Source organism: Sturnira hondurensis, unplaced genomic scaffold (genome assembly GCF_014824575.4).
Source record: "Sturnira hondurensis isolate 20B ecotype Veracruz unplaced genomic scaffold, ASM1482457v3 Scaffold0003874, whole genome shotgun sequence".
NCBI classification, from domain to species: Eukaryota; Metazoa; Chordata; class Mammalia; order Chiroptera; family Phyllostomidae; genus Sturnira; species Sturnira hondurensis.
In genome coordinates, this window is record NW_028076505.1 from 5,625,108 (window position 1) to 5,639,281 (window position 14,174).

General features: G+C 37.0%; 1 protein-coding gene across 1 annotated transcript in view; it reads left to right on the forward strand.

The window, feature by feature from the left end:
• The window catches only part of MACROD2 (mono-ADP ribosylhydrolase 2), a 580,549-nt gene that overhangs the window by 476,217 nt on the left and 90,158 nt on the right, over positions 1-14,174 (forward strand). The window contains exon 6 of the mRNA XM_037043076.1: positions 12,928-13,005. Within this exon, the coding sequence (XP_036898971.1) occupies positions 12,928-13,005 (78 nt within the window). The remainder of the gene's footprint in view (positions 1-12,927; positions 13,006-14,174) is intronic.

The window sequence follows — 14,174 nt, forward strand, 5'->3', positions numbered from 1 at the left end:
TACAGACCACTCCTTCTGGCATTCCTATAATACCTTTACATTGCCTCAAAATAAAATGCAAAGACTTCACTAACTATAACCTGTAAGGTACAGCCTTGCAGATTCTCTCGTCCCTCCATTTTTACCTCACAGCATCCTCTTCCTCACTGTGCCTCAGTCTTATCCCAGTGTTCTCTGCTCACGCTTTTAGGTAGAACCCTGCTCCACTAAACCTCCATCTCTACCCCCTCTTCTTTATTTCATAACACAGCTACCTGTAACTATGTAAACCTCTTTTTCCTTTTGCATGCTTATCTTTCATCCATCTCCCTCCATTATAACTTAAGTTTCTGGGGGGAAGGGACAGTGCCTGAGTTGTCCATCACTGTATCCCTAGTGATTAGTGCACAGCAGGGCCTACAGAAAAACTCATTTAAAATGTATCAGTGTTTATTATGATTATCAACAGATATTTATTAGGTTTCAACCTTTTGTAAGACCTTCTGCGATATGAAGAAGAAAATATATTCTTGCCCTCCAAGGAATTTACAATCTAGATGGAAAAGTAAAATATCCAGGTGTGTGTTACATAGCTAATGTCAACAACAACAATAATGATAGCAGCTGATATTTATCTAGCCCATATTATACATCAGGATCTATTCTAAGAACTTTATGCTTTCACTCATTCTATTCTAAGCTATAATATCAATACAATATCATTCCACTCTATAGAGAAGCACTGTAAAGCACAGAGCTATAAGGTAAGTGACCTGAGACCACAAAGCTAGGATGCCAGACAGCTAACAGAAAAGAGAATGACAAATACCAGAGAAGGATTATACTGAAACATATTAAAGGAGTTTGGGGTCAAAGAGTATCTCTGGCCTAAAATTAACTGTGAAATGTAGGAAGACAATATGAGATTTGAGCTGGGATCTAGCTAACATAATGAAGTAGAAAGTAGCTATTTTTGTTAGAAAGAAGGAAATCCATGAAACATTAGAAGCAAGACATCAAAACTTATTTTAGGTACAATAAATAGATCCATGTGGCTTAAACACTGGATCCATCCATCCACTCATTAATTAGTCACTAACTTGGAGCCCTAATTATAGAAAATTCTGAATACCAGGCTAAAAAAAAATTGGGTCAAATCAACATAAAGCAAGAATTTTCAATCATTGTATATCATTTGGGTGTAAGTAGTTTCTAGTGTGGTAGTTTTTAACAAATTTATCATCCTCTTTTCTCCTCTAATTCTTTCTTAGAACATGCTCTCTCTAATAATAACTAATTAGACTTTTTTTGTTCCCAGCCATTCCTATTAGCATTTGTAGATGCTTCCTATTAGCCTAATGTGATTTTCTAGTTTCTGATAAACCATTCTTTGGAAAGTTACAATTTCCCATCTTCATAACTCTGGCCTTCAAGCATGTTGTTAATTATTTGTATAAGTCAGGCTAATGCTAAATTCTTTAGGAGAGCACTGCCCAACAGAAATAAATGTGAACTACCAATGAGAGTCATATGTAATTAAATTTTCTAATACCCATATTAAAAAAGGAAAAAACAAGCAATGTTGTCTTAATAATATATTTTATTGAACCAATATATCCAAAATATAAAAACTTCAACATATAATCAATACAACAATTATTGATATTTTACATTCCTTTTTTTCCCTACCAAGTCTATGAAACCCAGCACACATTTCACCATTCTAGAACATGTCATTGAGACTGACAACATTACAAGGACTCACTGGCTGTATGTGTCTGGGGGTAATGTAGGACAGTGTCTAAAACTAGCTTGAGAGGAATACATTATAGCAATGGTTTATTACTTTTAGTTGTAAGTCTTTATTCTTTAGGAGCTCTTGCCTGCAGAATTTGATGCAAGCACACTGCTATAACCTGGGCCTTTCTTGATGCTTGAACAGGGTTTTGATTTGTTTTCTGGATATACATGTCAAGCTTTAAGTATTTTTCAGATTTTTAAATAGTAAGATTAAGTATATGTAATGTTAAGGTGGGAATGCTCTAAAAATGGCTCTCACCTCCTCACATATGATGTGAGTCTCCACAGATTCAGCCACTCTGAGCTTTGTGTCCTTCCTTAGCACGTGTGGGATGGGTCCTCACTGCAACAGAAAACACATAGGCAGTTCAAATGAGGATACTTGTTTTAAAAATCCTACTTTAAGGGAAAGCTGACTTAAATAGAGAAAAGAAATGCACACAGAAGGGCTTTGGTTAACAAATTCAATATATTTTAGTGTAGTTCTCCAAATGGTCCCTGGAGCAGTAGGATCAGCATCCTCCAGGAACTTGTTAGAAATGCAAATGCTCAGGTCTCACCCCAGATTTATGCAATCAGAAACTCTGGGGGAGGGCCCAGCAGTCTGAGTGCTAAAAAGACCTCCTGGGTACCCTAATATTTAAGAACCACAAAGTATGGGGAGGCAGTGAATGAGGTTTGCAAAGAGAAAAAAATATCATTTTCACTCTTCCAATAAGATTTACCATAGGATCTCATGACATAGCCAGTGTTAATAATGCAATTAAAATCCATTTTATAAGAAAAAATATAACTGAATTTAACCAATGTAATGTTGAACAAAAGACATCAGACATGAAAAAGCATATATTGTGTATAATTCAATGTATAGAAACTCTGACAACAGAACAACTGATACAGGTTGTTGGGGGCCAAGGGGTGATTTTGGGAGTGAGGGTAGTGCCTGGAAGGAGGGGTGACAGGGCTCCCGGAATGCTGGTATGTTCTGTTTCTTGAACTGGTGCAAGTTATATAGAAGTGTTCAATTTGTGATAATTTACCAAGGTGTACACATGAAATTTTAGAAATCCTACTTTAAGTGAAAGTTGACTTACACATAGAAAAGAAATGCACATAGATGGGCTTTAGTTATCAAATTCAATTATTTTAGCTTTACTTTTCTTTATGTTTATCTTCAATGAAGAGTTATGAATTCATATCTTTTACAAAAATTATGAACACAACTCTTCGAGAAAGTATTTAGTAGCATAAATAACACGACCTGTAATTCAGCAGCCCCTCACCAATTACTCCTTTTAAAGAACAAATAGAGATTTCCCCTCAGGTGACTCCTGTTAGTACTTCTCAGGGTTATAGAATCAACATGCGCTGCCTCCGTGCTCTCTTGTGTATTTTACTTAGTTAAGTCTTTCTCTCCCTCTTGATCTCTGCTCAGTGTCATTCTTTTCTTTTTCTCAACTGGCTTCAGACCCATTCCTAGCAATTGATTATCAAGTCATTACAATGAAATGGCTTCAAGCGGGATCCTTCCAAAGAGATCTAAAATATCCCCAAAGATAAAAGTTTCAAGTCACAAAAGAATGAAATGCCTCCTGGGAACAAAGAGAGGACAGGGTAGATATTTTTGAACTGACGGTTTTATCTGGTGTTTCATTACATCTAACAACAGACGGCCATAGGGCCATCAGCTTCATCTGCTAACACAGCCATCCTGATAAGACGTGTTACCTCAGCATGACGCGGGGAGCAGTAGAATAGCGTGTGTGAAACAAAGGAGTCGGGGATGTGTGATGCTGCCCTCAATAGGAAGGGTGCAGTGTTCCAGATAAAAGTACTGCTGACCTAAAGTGTTTGCTGATTCTATTTGCAATGGAGCTTTATCACGTAAAGTCACAAAAAATGAGGTGATCACAAATGTGTATTTGAGGATTTTTCCATCCCAGCACGATAAACTTTTTGGATCTATTACAGCAAACCTGATTCTCATTCTTTCAATCAATATTAGAACATCAGAGTTTGTTGATTATTAAACTACTTACACTATCTTTTTTGAAACTTATCAACATAGTTCTCTACTATAAACAGAGCTTATATTCCGCCACTACACCCTGCTATTGCTGCAAGGTTATTGTTGTTGTTGTTGTTTTTAAGATTGAAATATTTACATGTTTTCAGCAAATAGTGACTTAATTCCCCTCGCTACTACCCTGCCATCCCAGGCATACCGGTGGGCTCCAGGATGTTGCCCCACAGCTGTGGACACTAATTATCAAATGTTAGACTATTACCCCAGATTCCTTTATCATTTGTATTCACTCTATCCAAACACTGACTTGATGCAGTCTGAAGGCAGATGAAAACTGACACAAGAGAATTGGAACAGAGAAGGGGAACCTTGCATTTAAGGAAGAAGTCATTTCCAAATCTAGTTTGAGACTTTGTTTTGATGTACAACAGGAATACTAGTTTGAATAGCTAACATTAAAAGTTAAATAAATCATCCAAATGGCCATATGCACAAATGCCTATGTCAGTTTTATGGACAGAATGTTTTCCCCCAAAATGCAAATTTCATATGTTAAGCCCAGCCAATGTGATGATATTTGGAGATGAGGTCTTTGGGTGGTAATTAAAGTGAGATTAGGTTTTGAGGGTGAAATCCTCATGGTGGGATTAATGTCATTATTAAGAAGAGGAAGACACCCTGGCTGGTGTGGCTCAGCAGTTGAATGCTGAGAATCAAAGGGTCACCAGTTGAATCAGGCCAGCAGTTGAATGCTCTGGCCTGAGAATCAAAGGGTCACCTGTTTGATTCCCAGTCAGGACACATACCTGGGTTGCAGCCAGGTCCCCAGTGGAGGGCATGTGAGGGGCAACCACACATTAATGTTTCTCTCCTTTTCTTTCTCTCTCCCTCCCCCTCTATAAAAAATAAATAAGAGGAAGAGAATGTGAGAGGTGAGGTGGGTGGGCAGGACAGGGGAGAGTTATGGGGGAGTGGAATGGGGTCAACTATAATTGAACAATAATTTTAAAAAAGAAGAAGAGAAAAAGAGATCTCAATTTCTGTCTCTCCGCACATACACACTGAGAAAAGGCCAGGTGAGGATAGAATAGCAAGGCATCCTTCTGAAAACCAAATAAAGGGCCCTTACCAGCTCTGTCAGCCTGTACCTTCCTTACCTCCAGAACTACGAGAAAATAAATGTCTGTTGTTTAAGTCACCTCATCTATGCTATTTTATTACAGCAGCCTGAGCAGACTAATATGGTCAGTGATTGCATAGGAAAATCTATAGTAATAATTTCTAGAACTTATAGCTAAACCTTGTCTAAATTAGTAGTAGATTAAAATAAAATTTTTCTAGAAATAGAAAATAACACTTTAAAGTTAATCTTAGTATACTTCCCAAGGTCCTCATAAGATAATACTGTACACTCTTTTGTTTTAATACATTTTTCTCAGTTTATGAGGTAAAACATTGCCCTTATCATACAAATGCTTCTATACACCCCATTTCCTGTAATGCCACATGTCACCTGATTTTTCCCCACCAGGGTCATTGTTGAAAATGAAATTTACTGAACCGGTTTTACTCTGCATGACCAGGTGGTTCCCCTCTTTAACCTTCTCTAAGGTTCTCGGTCCAGTATCTTTAAATCTGTGCACAGGCTTCATGAGGGCACTGAATATTTGAAATGTCTAAAAAGGTGGGGTTTTTTAATAGATTGAAAGGGATGCTATACTTCTCAAAATAATATTTGTAGAAAAAAACAATATTTTACAAATGTTTAAAGTATATATACACATTTTAGTTAAATAAGAACTTTCAAGAACCACAAAGCAAGTGAGCCATACCCCTTTTTGTTATCTTTTTTTTATTCTCACCCAAGAACATTTTTCATTGCTTTTTGAGAGAAAGGAAAGGAGAAAGAAAAGTTGATGCACAAATGCAGCATTGACCGGTTGCCTCCCATACATGCTAGACTGGGGACCACAGGCACCCAGACAGGATCAAACCTGCAACTTATGTGTGTGCCCTGACCAGGAATTGAACCTGCAAACTTTCAGTTATGGGAAGATGCTGCAACCAACTGAGCTACAATGGCCAGAGAGAGTCATTTTAATTATTTTTAATTATGCAAAAGTGACACATACTGGATTGTGTAAAAGTGACACACATTGAGGTCATCTCAGGTGGCAGAAAAATCTGACAAAAGTAAACCTTTTCATAGCTTCACAAACTGGATCGTTTATTTGGAAGGCAACAATAATTCAAGCAGCTTTGGAAACTCAAAACTTCAACAATCATCTGGTCAAGAGGTATCTAAGACTTTACCCTCTTTTCCTCTTTCTACTCTTGCAGTGCTACCAAGTAACTCTTTATGCATCTTTGTTCTACTTCATCCATGGCTTGTGTTTGTTCCCTTTGCTTTCAGTGAATCTCTGCCTTTACACTATGCTACACTTTAACATTCTTTTATAAATGTTACCATGAAATGCTCTAAAACAAAGGAGTTGATGGATTCATTCATCATAATAGAGTATCAATTCTCTGCTGGCAGGTGGAACTCTCCTGATAAGCTACTTTAATGTCTGTTGGCCAACTTATCGGTGATTGCCCAGGGCTACTCCCTCACCAATAATTTGGGTCCAGCTCTCAGAGTTACGTGGCACATAACATCACAACCTCTTTCATGTCAAATAGCAGACACTTTCCCCAATGTTTCCTAATAAAAGGCAGCATGGTGTAAGACTCAGGAAAGTAGGATGAACACACATTTTTATATCTAAGTGGGTGAAGGTTAGTGCCTCTCTTGGTTGTCTTAGTTTGGGTTCTCCAAAAGCACATCCTAAGAGAGGGATGTGGGTGTAATTGGTTTATTTGGTAAGTGATCCCAGAAAACACAGGTGAGAGATGGGAAGTGAGACAGGGAAGTGAAGACAGCCAATAGACAGTACATTAGTAAGCAGGTTACTGCTGAGGGGCACTGGGGTGCCATTCCTCTTAGAGATGTTTAGAGTGCATTCAGCACTGCCTTCCTGAGGGGTGAGGAAACTGGGGTTTTACCCCCTGAATCCTTTGGGAGGCAGGAGTTGGGAAGCTCTGGGGCACTCCTGGCTCATCTGGAGCAACAACACTGTTATTCAGTTTCAGAAATCATCTTATCTCCTGAAAGCCCCTGCTGCATTCTCAGGGATAGTCCAAAGGAATATGGGTGGGGCACTATTTGCGATGTTTAACTGACATAAATTGTTTCTGTTTTAGCTATCTAGCTCTAGAGATATCTGTCCCCTCTAGATCTCACATGGGAGTGGGCAGAGAAGAAGTAACAGAAAGGAGAGAGTGGAGTTAATCTAGTCTTGGGACACCCAGCATAACAATATAGTGTTATTTAGAATGGCTGGAAATTGAATTCATTGAATTTCTTATAAAAGAGGCAATAGTTAAATATCTTGTAGTAGATCCGTATAATGAAGCACTTGACAGCCATCAAAATTATAGAATTATATTCCATAGCAGGTGCAAAAAATTAAAGGAAAAAAGAGAAAAATTTAAACACATCCACTTTCATTTGCATGGGTTTTTGTATTCTTCTAGGTGGGGAAAATAGGTGCTAGTGAGCAGTCACCCACATCTTTGAGACTCACATAAAATGAATGACTCTCAGAAAGAGTTCAAATGCTTAACTGAATATCCAAAAATGTCTCATCACTTGGGGAAAATGATTTAAGTTTCCCTCCAATGGGGTGGGTTATGTCTCACACCTTGAAGACTGCAGGAAGTTCCTGGGTCCAGGCAGCACAAGGTCCTGGCACCTCAGCCACTCTTTCCAACCATCCAGGTAAAAACAGCATGAGTCCAGAAGGTGAAGCATTGATAAATCCAGTGACAGATTCTACTTTCTCAACTTCTCCCTGAAATACAGTAACTAAGAAATAGTTACTTAATAGTTGCCAGCTGCTAGGTTATAACCCTGCTCAGAGTTAGGGGCAAAAAAGCCCTCACCACTTACTTGGAGAAGTTCCACTCAGTAGTACAGTCACAACAAATTTTCATTGTCAGATGGAATTAAATCAAAGTTTAAATAAAACACTTGTATTTTTCCTGATTTAGAGATGAACCCTNTCCAGGTAAAAACAGCATGAGTCCAGAAGGTGAAGCATTGATAAATCCAGTGACAGATTCTACTTTCTCAACTTCTCCCTGAAATACAGTAACTAAGAAATAGTTACTTAATAGTTGCCAGCTGCTAGGTTATAACCCTGCTCAGAGTTAGGGGCAAAAAAACCCTCACCACTTACTTGGAGAAGTTCCACTCAGTAGTACAGTCACAACAAATTTTCATTGTCAGATGGAATTAAATCAAAGTTTAAATAAAACAATTGTATTTTTCCTGATTTAGAGATGAACCCTAAATAGAATTTTAAGTCAGTTCATACTTAGAACCACAGTTACTTTTCATGCCTCTGGCCTGGTCAGATATTTTTTTTAATGTCAGGAGAGCCTCAGGTGGGAGGCCTAGCAAGGCAGAGGGAGGCAAGAATAGAAAGGAACCAGAAGGATGGAAGTCAAGGATAGCAGGTCACAGACAACCAAAACAAGAGCAGATTTGCCTTTGTTTACTTTGCCAAAGGGGAAAAATTAACTTGATGGAAAGGGTAATTAAGCAATTCTTTTTCCATCATGGTTCAGCCCAGCTTTATATCCAGCTGCTCTGCTTTACATGGTGATGATTCTTCCTGGAACTGCAGATGTAACGATGGCCAGTGTGGCACTGGAGTCACATGGTACTGCTTCCCCCACTGTTCTGCTTTATTTTATAAATAAAGTGAGAACTGTCCAAGTGAGGTAGGTGATAATGAGGGAAGCCTGGAAATGTTTACAGAGAAGTGTTCCTACAAAGAGAGTTTGAACAGGTCAGCAGATTAGCATTGTAAGGTATTTGAGAGAGATTATCTGGCTCAAAACCCTCAGTTCCTACATACAGAAACTGAGATTATGTAAGAATGGGTTTTGCTAGATTTATAATCCCAACCCCAAGCCACTGCCTACCCCAGCAAGACAGATTTTCTTATCTGCTCACATTTTCAAATAATAGCCTACAGATGAATATCTCCTCCAATGTAGTAATGAGCTGGTTTGCATGTATTTACTATTTGATATTTGAAATATGTTAGTGGTGCATGATGGTAGTTTTCCTAGCAGCATCTCAAAGACTGTTAGTACCTGAATTCAATAACTCTGGGAGTGACTGGCCACATTTCAATGGGGGTTAATGAGAGCATACTGAAGGCAAATGGTTGGCCATAGCTCATCAGGCCTCCCAGCATTCAAGGCAATGTATTACTGTCCTGGGACCAAGTTACTTCTCAGGTAAATATAGTTTATCCTCGTATGTCCAGCTTCACGTGACCAAGCACAGTTCAGATCATGGCCATCTGAATACTCTGGGACCGCATTACAGGATATATTTTTCCTATATAGATGCATAGTCACTGCAGAGGTTTGATGAGACCAGAATTGCTTGTGGAGACCCTAGGTGACTGTGGATGAGGACACTTTTCAGATAAAGGAAAAACTACAGTATTCTCATTGCTTCACATACTAGGCCAGTGATTTAAATAAAACAGGGCAGGATAAATGTTGTTTTGCTTGGTATACTTGAATCCGTTTACAAAAATCAAAGACTATCCAGGTGATTGTGTTTCTGTGCAACTTCTACATCAATCTAAGGTACTCATGTAGGTATGTTTACATGTTACAGGGGGAGAATATTTTATATGTAGGTGTTTTGTATACCGTTTACTATTTTGTTCAAACCCATTAGCACTTTTACACCAAAATAATTTCCTGCCAGTACTTTTTCATCAGGGGCTACCTCTCTTACTAGGTAGTTTCTGTATATCTCCTGGCTTGAAATGTCTTCAAAGACAGTTAATTACCCACGCAATTTTTTTTTACATTAGAGGCAACTCTTTGTTTCTTGTGAGTTGAAGTGTCTTCTTCATTTATTAAACATATCTCCATATTTTTGTCTATTTCCTCAAGCCAAATCTACCTTAAGAATTCAAGAATTGCCATCATTGATAGTTAATTGAGTAGGCATCAAGTTCTGTAGCTAGCTCCTCAATGATAGTCCTAGAAATTTTTTGTAAGATGACAGTGTCACTGGCATTAGGGCATGAATGTCTATAGTCATTTTTAACCTTGTTGGCATCATGGCTCCCTGTGAGAATAAAATGGGAGCTATCTCCTCCCAGAAAAATGAACATATGAATGAACACATGCACACATTTTACATATTATTTCAAAAGAATTTGTGAACCCCTAGAGTACATTCAGAGATCCCCTAGGGTTAAGTACTTTTGTTGTAAGAGGATATTTTTTAAAGAAATCACATGTATTTTGATTTATGATTTAGATATGTTTATTAAAAATTCAATAGTTTCATCATGTATTATCACAGCTTAAATCAATACATATATTATACTAGTCTGTGTGAACATGTGTAATTGACTGCATTAAATGTAACCTATTTTTTGGCTCTGGCTGGCTAGTTCAATTGGTAAGAGCATCATCCCGATATGCCAAGGTTTCAGGTTCAATCCCAGATCAAGGCCCATACAAGAATCCACCAATGAATGCATAAATAAATGTAACAACAAAGTACCATTTCTTTCTCTCTCTCTCTCTCCCCCCTCCCTCCCTTTCTCTCAAATTAATAAATTTTAAAAAGCCTACTTTTTGAAATTTGTTTCATGTTTTCCTTGTTTTAATCTATTTTAAATTTTCTTTTAAAACTTTTTCAACTTTCTAAATGAGGAGATTTTTTAAATTTATGGAAGTATTTATTATTTATTCTTGTTAATCTTAAGAGGTAACCTAGCTTTAGAATCTTAGCTTGACTATTGGATTTAATATTTGCATTTGAAAAACATTCTCTAATAGGATATTGACCTCAAAGACTTTGAATGTCAGACTATACATATAAATTTAATTCCAGTTCTCTGCTATTAAAATAACATCTAGTGAATCTCAGAATTAGGTAATTACCCTACTTTTTTTTTAACATTGCCACATGATAATTTTTAGAATTAACTAAAATGTGAATCCAAAGTGCTACAAAAATTTACTATATCCAAATACATTTTTTCATGATCATTTATAGAACATTCATAGAAATAATAAGTTTTTTAGTGACCATATATATTGCATATATTTTCTTTCTTTGTCATTATAAATAATAATTTTGTACACAATGCAGTGCAGCATTTTGAGATACTGAATTTTACCATTTTTATAAACAAGTAAAACTAAAACACTCTTAAAACTAAAATTTGGCCTGATCCATATAGTAACTTTTTATTTTATTTTTGTTTTTTTTTTATTTTTTCTAGATTTTATTTATTTATCTTTAGAGGGGAAAGGAAGGAGAGAAAGAGAGAGAGAAATATCAATGTATGGTTGCCTCTGGTGTGTCCCCTGCCGGGAATTGGCCTGCAACCCAGGCATGTGCCCTGACTGGGAATTGAACCGTGATCGTGTGGTTTGCAGGCCCGCGCTCAATCCACTGAGCTACGCCAGCCAGGGCCATATAGTAACTTTTTAAATCACTGTTTATTTTCAGTGTTAATGTGGAAAAAGTATTCAAACAATAGATGCAAAATTAAAAAGCCATATTTTAATGGGAGCTGGTTTAAGACAATTTGACATGAGTGAAGTAACAGTTTGGAAAATGCACCTATGCTTAGTTTTGCTTACAAATTTGGGTTTTGAAACTTATTGTTGTTCTCAGAAAGAAATAAGAAGCTGTGCACATAATTAAACATTTGCCTGGGGGGAATTATTTGAAGGTAATTAAAACCATACACTTTGGGTGTATACTTGCTTCACTGACTATTAAATCTGAATCATGTGTTAACTCCACAGATTTCACATTTGTCCATCAAATGCTGTTCATAGTATGTTTGAGAAACAAGTTTGCTCAAATATTCCAAACTAGGCTATTCAAAGCTGTCTCCTGGTTGTGGAGTGAGAAAGAAGAGAGGGGAAGGATAATAAAGAATGATTTATTTTAGATTCCAACTAGATCTGCTCTGTTAGGGAACTAAAACGCAACTGAGCAATATGAACTCAGTAGAGGGCCCATTTGTGAGTTATAGAGGTGCCATTCTATCACCCCCAGTTTTCTTCAGGGCACATGTGTGTAAGATTAGCTCATGGTTTTCTTTATCTTTGCATTATCATCCTTTCAGCTGCATGAAAAAATGTCCACTAGACTGAAACCTTATAGGGGCAGAAATTTGGCATCTTTGTTTACAACAAAGTCTGTTTACAACAGACTCCACAAAATCAAGAACAGGATCTGGCATCGAGCAGTCCCTTAATCAATATTTGTAGAATAAATGAAAGGCCTGTTTTTTTTATTTTCCTGCTGACCAACTCACATGCTCTTTGTGGTGGTGTTTTAAGAAGCCTCCAGAGAGGCCTCAAATTTCTAACAGGGGGTCCTTTTTAGCTTCACAAGAGTACACAGTCATAGGAAACCTTTTAGCCACTGTTAAGTGTATCATATAAACTTATGCTAATCCCATGCTTAAATGTGCTAAACAAGAGTGAAGATGAAATTGCACAGAACAGAAGGCTTGCATCTGTCCTTTGCTATTGTTTTACTGGTAGACTTCCTAAGGAAGGTGAATTTAATTACTACTGAATTTCAAATGTCTACATCTGGCTTTTTCAAGGACTCAAGCCCCTCCTATATTAACAACTACAGTAATGGAAGCATTGAGAACACGAATATTAGATATTCCTTTAATATTCTCTATTTTGTCTTTCTTTCATATTCTCTTGCACAATTCTCCTAAAATTTTCACTGATGCATAAACCTGCTTATATTTCTTCTCTGTTTCAAAAAAAAAGTCCCAACAAACTTTACTCTTTATCTTGCAAACTTTGTGCTAACATCTCATGTAGCATTTTAAGGAAAGTGTATTATTGGTGAAAGTATTTAAGTATTTTACTGGTGTTTTTTAAAAAAAATATAAATTCTATCCCCAAACATGAATCATGTTAGTACTGGAAGCCGCTGTATTTCCTGGTTGAAAATGCTGACTAGATGTTTTACTTGTTTCTTGTGTCAGAATCTGCAAAAGATGACAATATTACAAAAGGCAATGAAGTAACAGAAGATGCTGTGTGTGACCAAGATAATCCTAATGGTAAGTAATGAGGTCTTTTTTCAGTGTTTTTCTGCTTAAGAATACTACATTTTTTTTAAAAACTCAGATTTTGGTTTTTCTGTAAAAATGGAGTCTGGTTATATTTTATCAGAACTCAATACCAAGTGAGTAGTAGCAGTCAAATTTAGAAGGGGCATTTGTTCTTCTCCATCCTTACTACTCATTATGTGTGTGCTCTAGGCTAGCTTTATTGATTTTTGTTACCTGCTTGAATTCTATAGTCATTGGGTTTACAACTATTGAAGTGAAGATATAAAAACAACAAGAAAATATGAAACATACAGAAAACAGATCCAGGAGATTAAATCTACATATCCTTGTAATACCAGGAAAAGAGGCTAGAACAAACAGAAATTAAGCAATCTTTAGAAAAATTACATTAAAAAGTTTTCCTAATGCAAACCAGTTCCTTCATCCAAAACACAAAATATTTATGCACATTATATGTATAGGGAAAGATAATGAAAACAGAAAGGAGAACAGAAACCTACAAAGGCTAATGGAATTTCTGGAGATCAATGATAAAGACTTTTAAAGCAAATAGAAAAATCAAAATCAGGTTACAAGCAAAATTACCAAAATCAGATGACCTGTAGCCTGCATTACCACAACTCTAAATACTAGAAGAAAATGGAGTAACATTTCCAGAGCTCTAAAGAACACAGTTTCTGTTTTCAGCAAAGTCATTATTTTTTTCTTTTTTTAAATATATTTTATTGATTTTACCATTACAGTTGTTCTCTTCCCCCCTTCATTCCCCCACCCACACACTCTCTCCCCCACCATTCTCCCCCCCTTAGTTTATAACCACGTGTCTCAAGTTCTTTAGATTCTATATTTCCCCCACTATTCTCACCCTCCCCCCTATCTATTTTCTACCTACCATCTATGCTATTTTCTGTGCTTTCTACCCCCTTCTCCTCCTCCCACCCCCCTATTTCTAACCCTCCATGTGTTCTTCATTTCTATGGTTCCACTCCTGATCTAGCTGGCCTCTTGGTTTGCTTTTGTTTTAGGTGTGGTGGTGAATAACTGTGTGTTTGCTGTCCTTTCACTGTTTGTATTTTTTATCTTCTTTTTCTTAGATAAGTCCCTTTAGCATTTCATATAATAAGGGCTTGGTGATGATGAACTCCTTGAACTTGCCC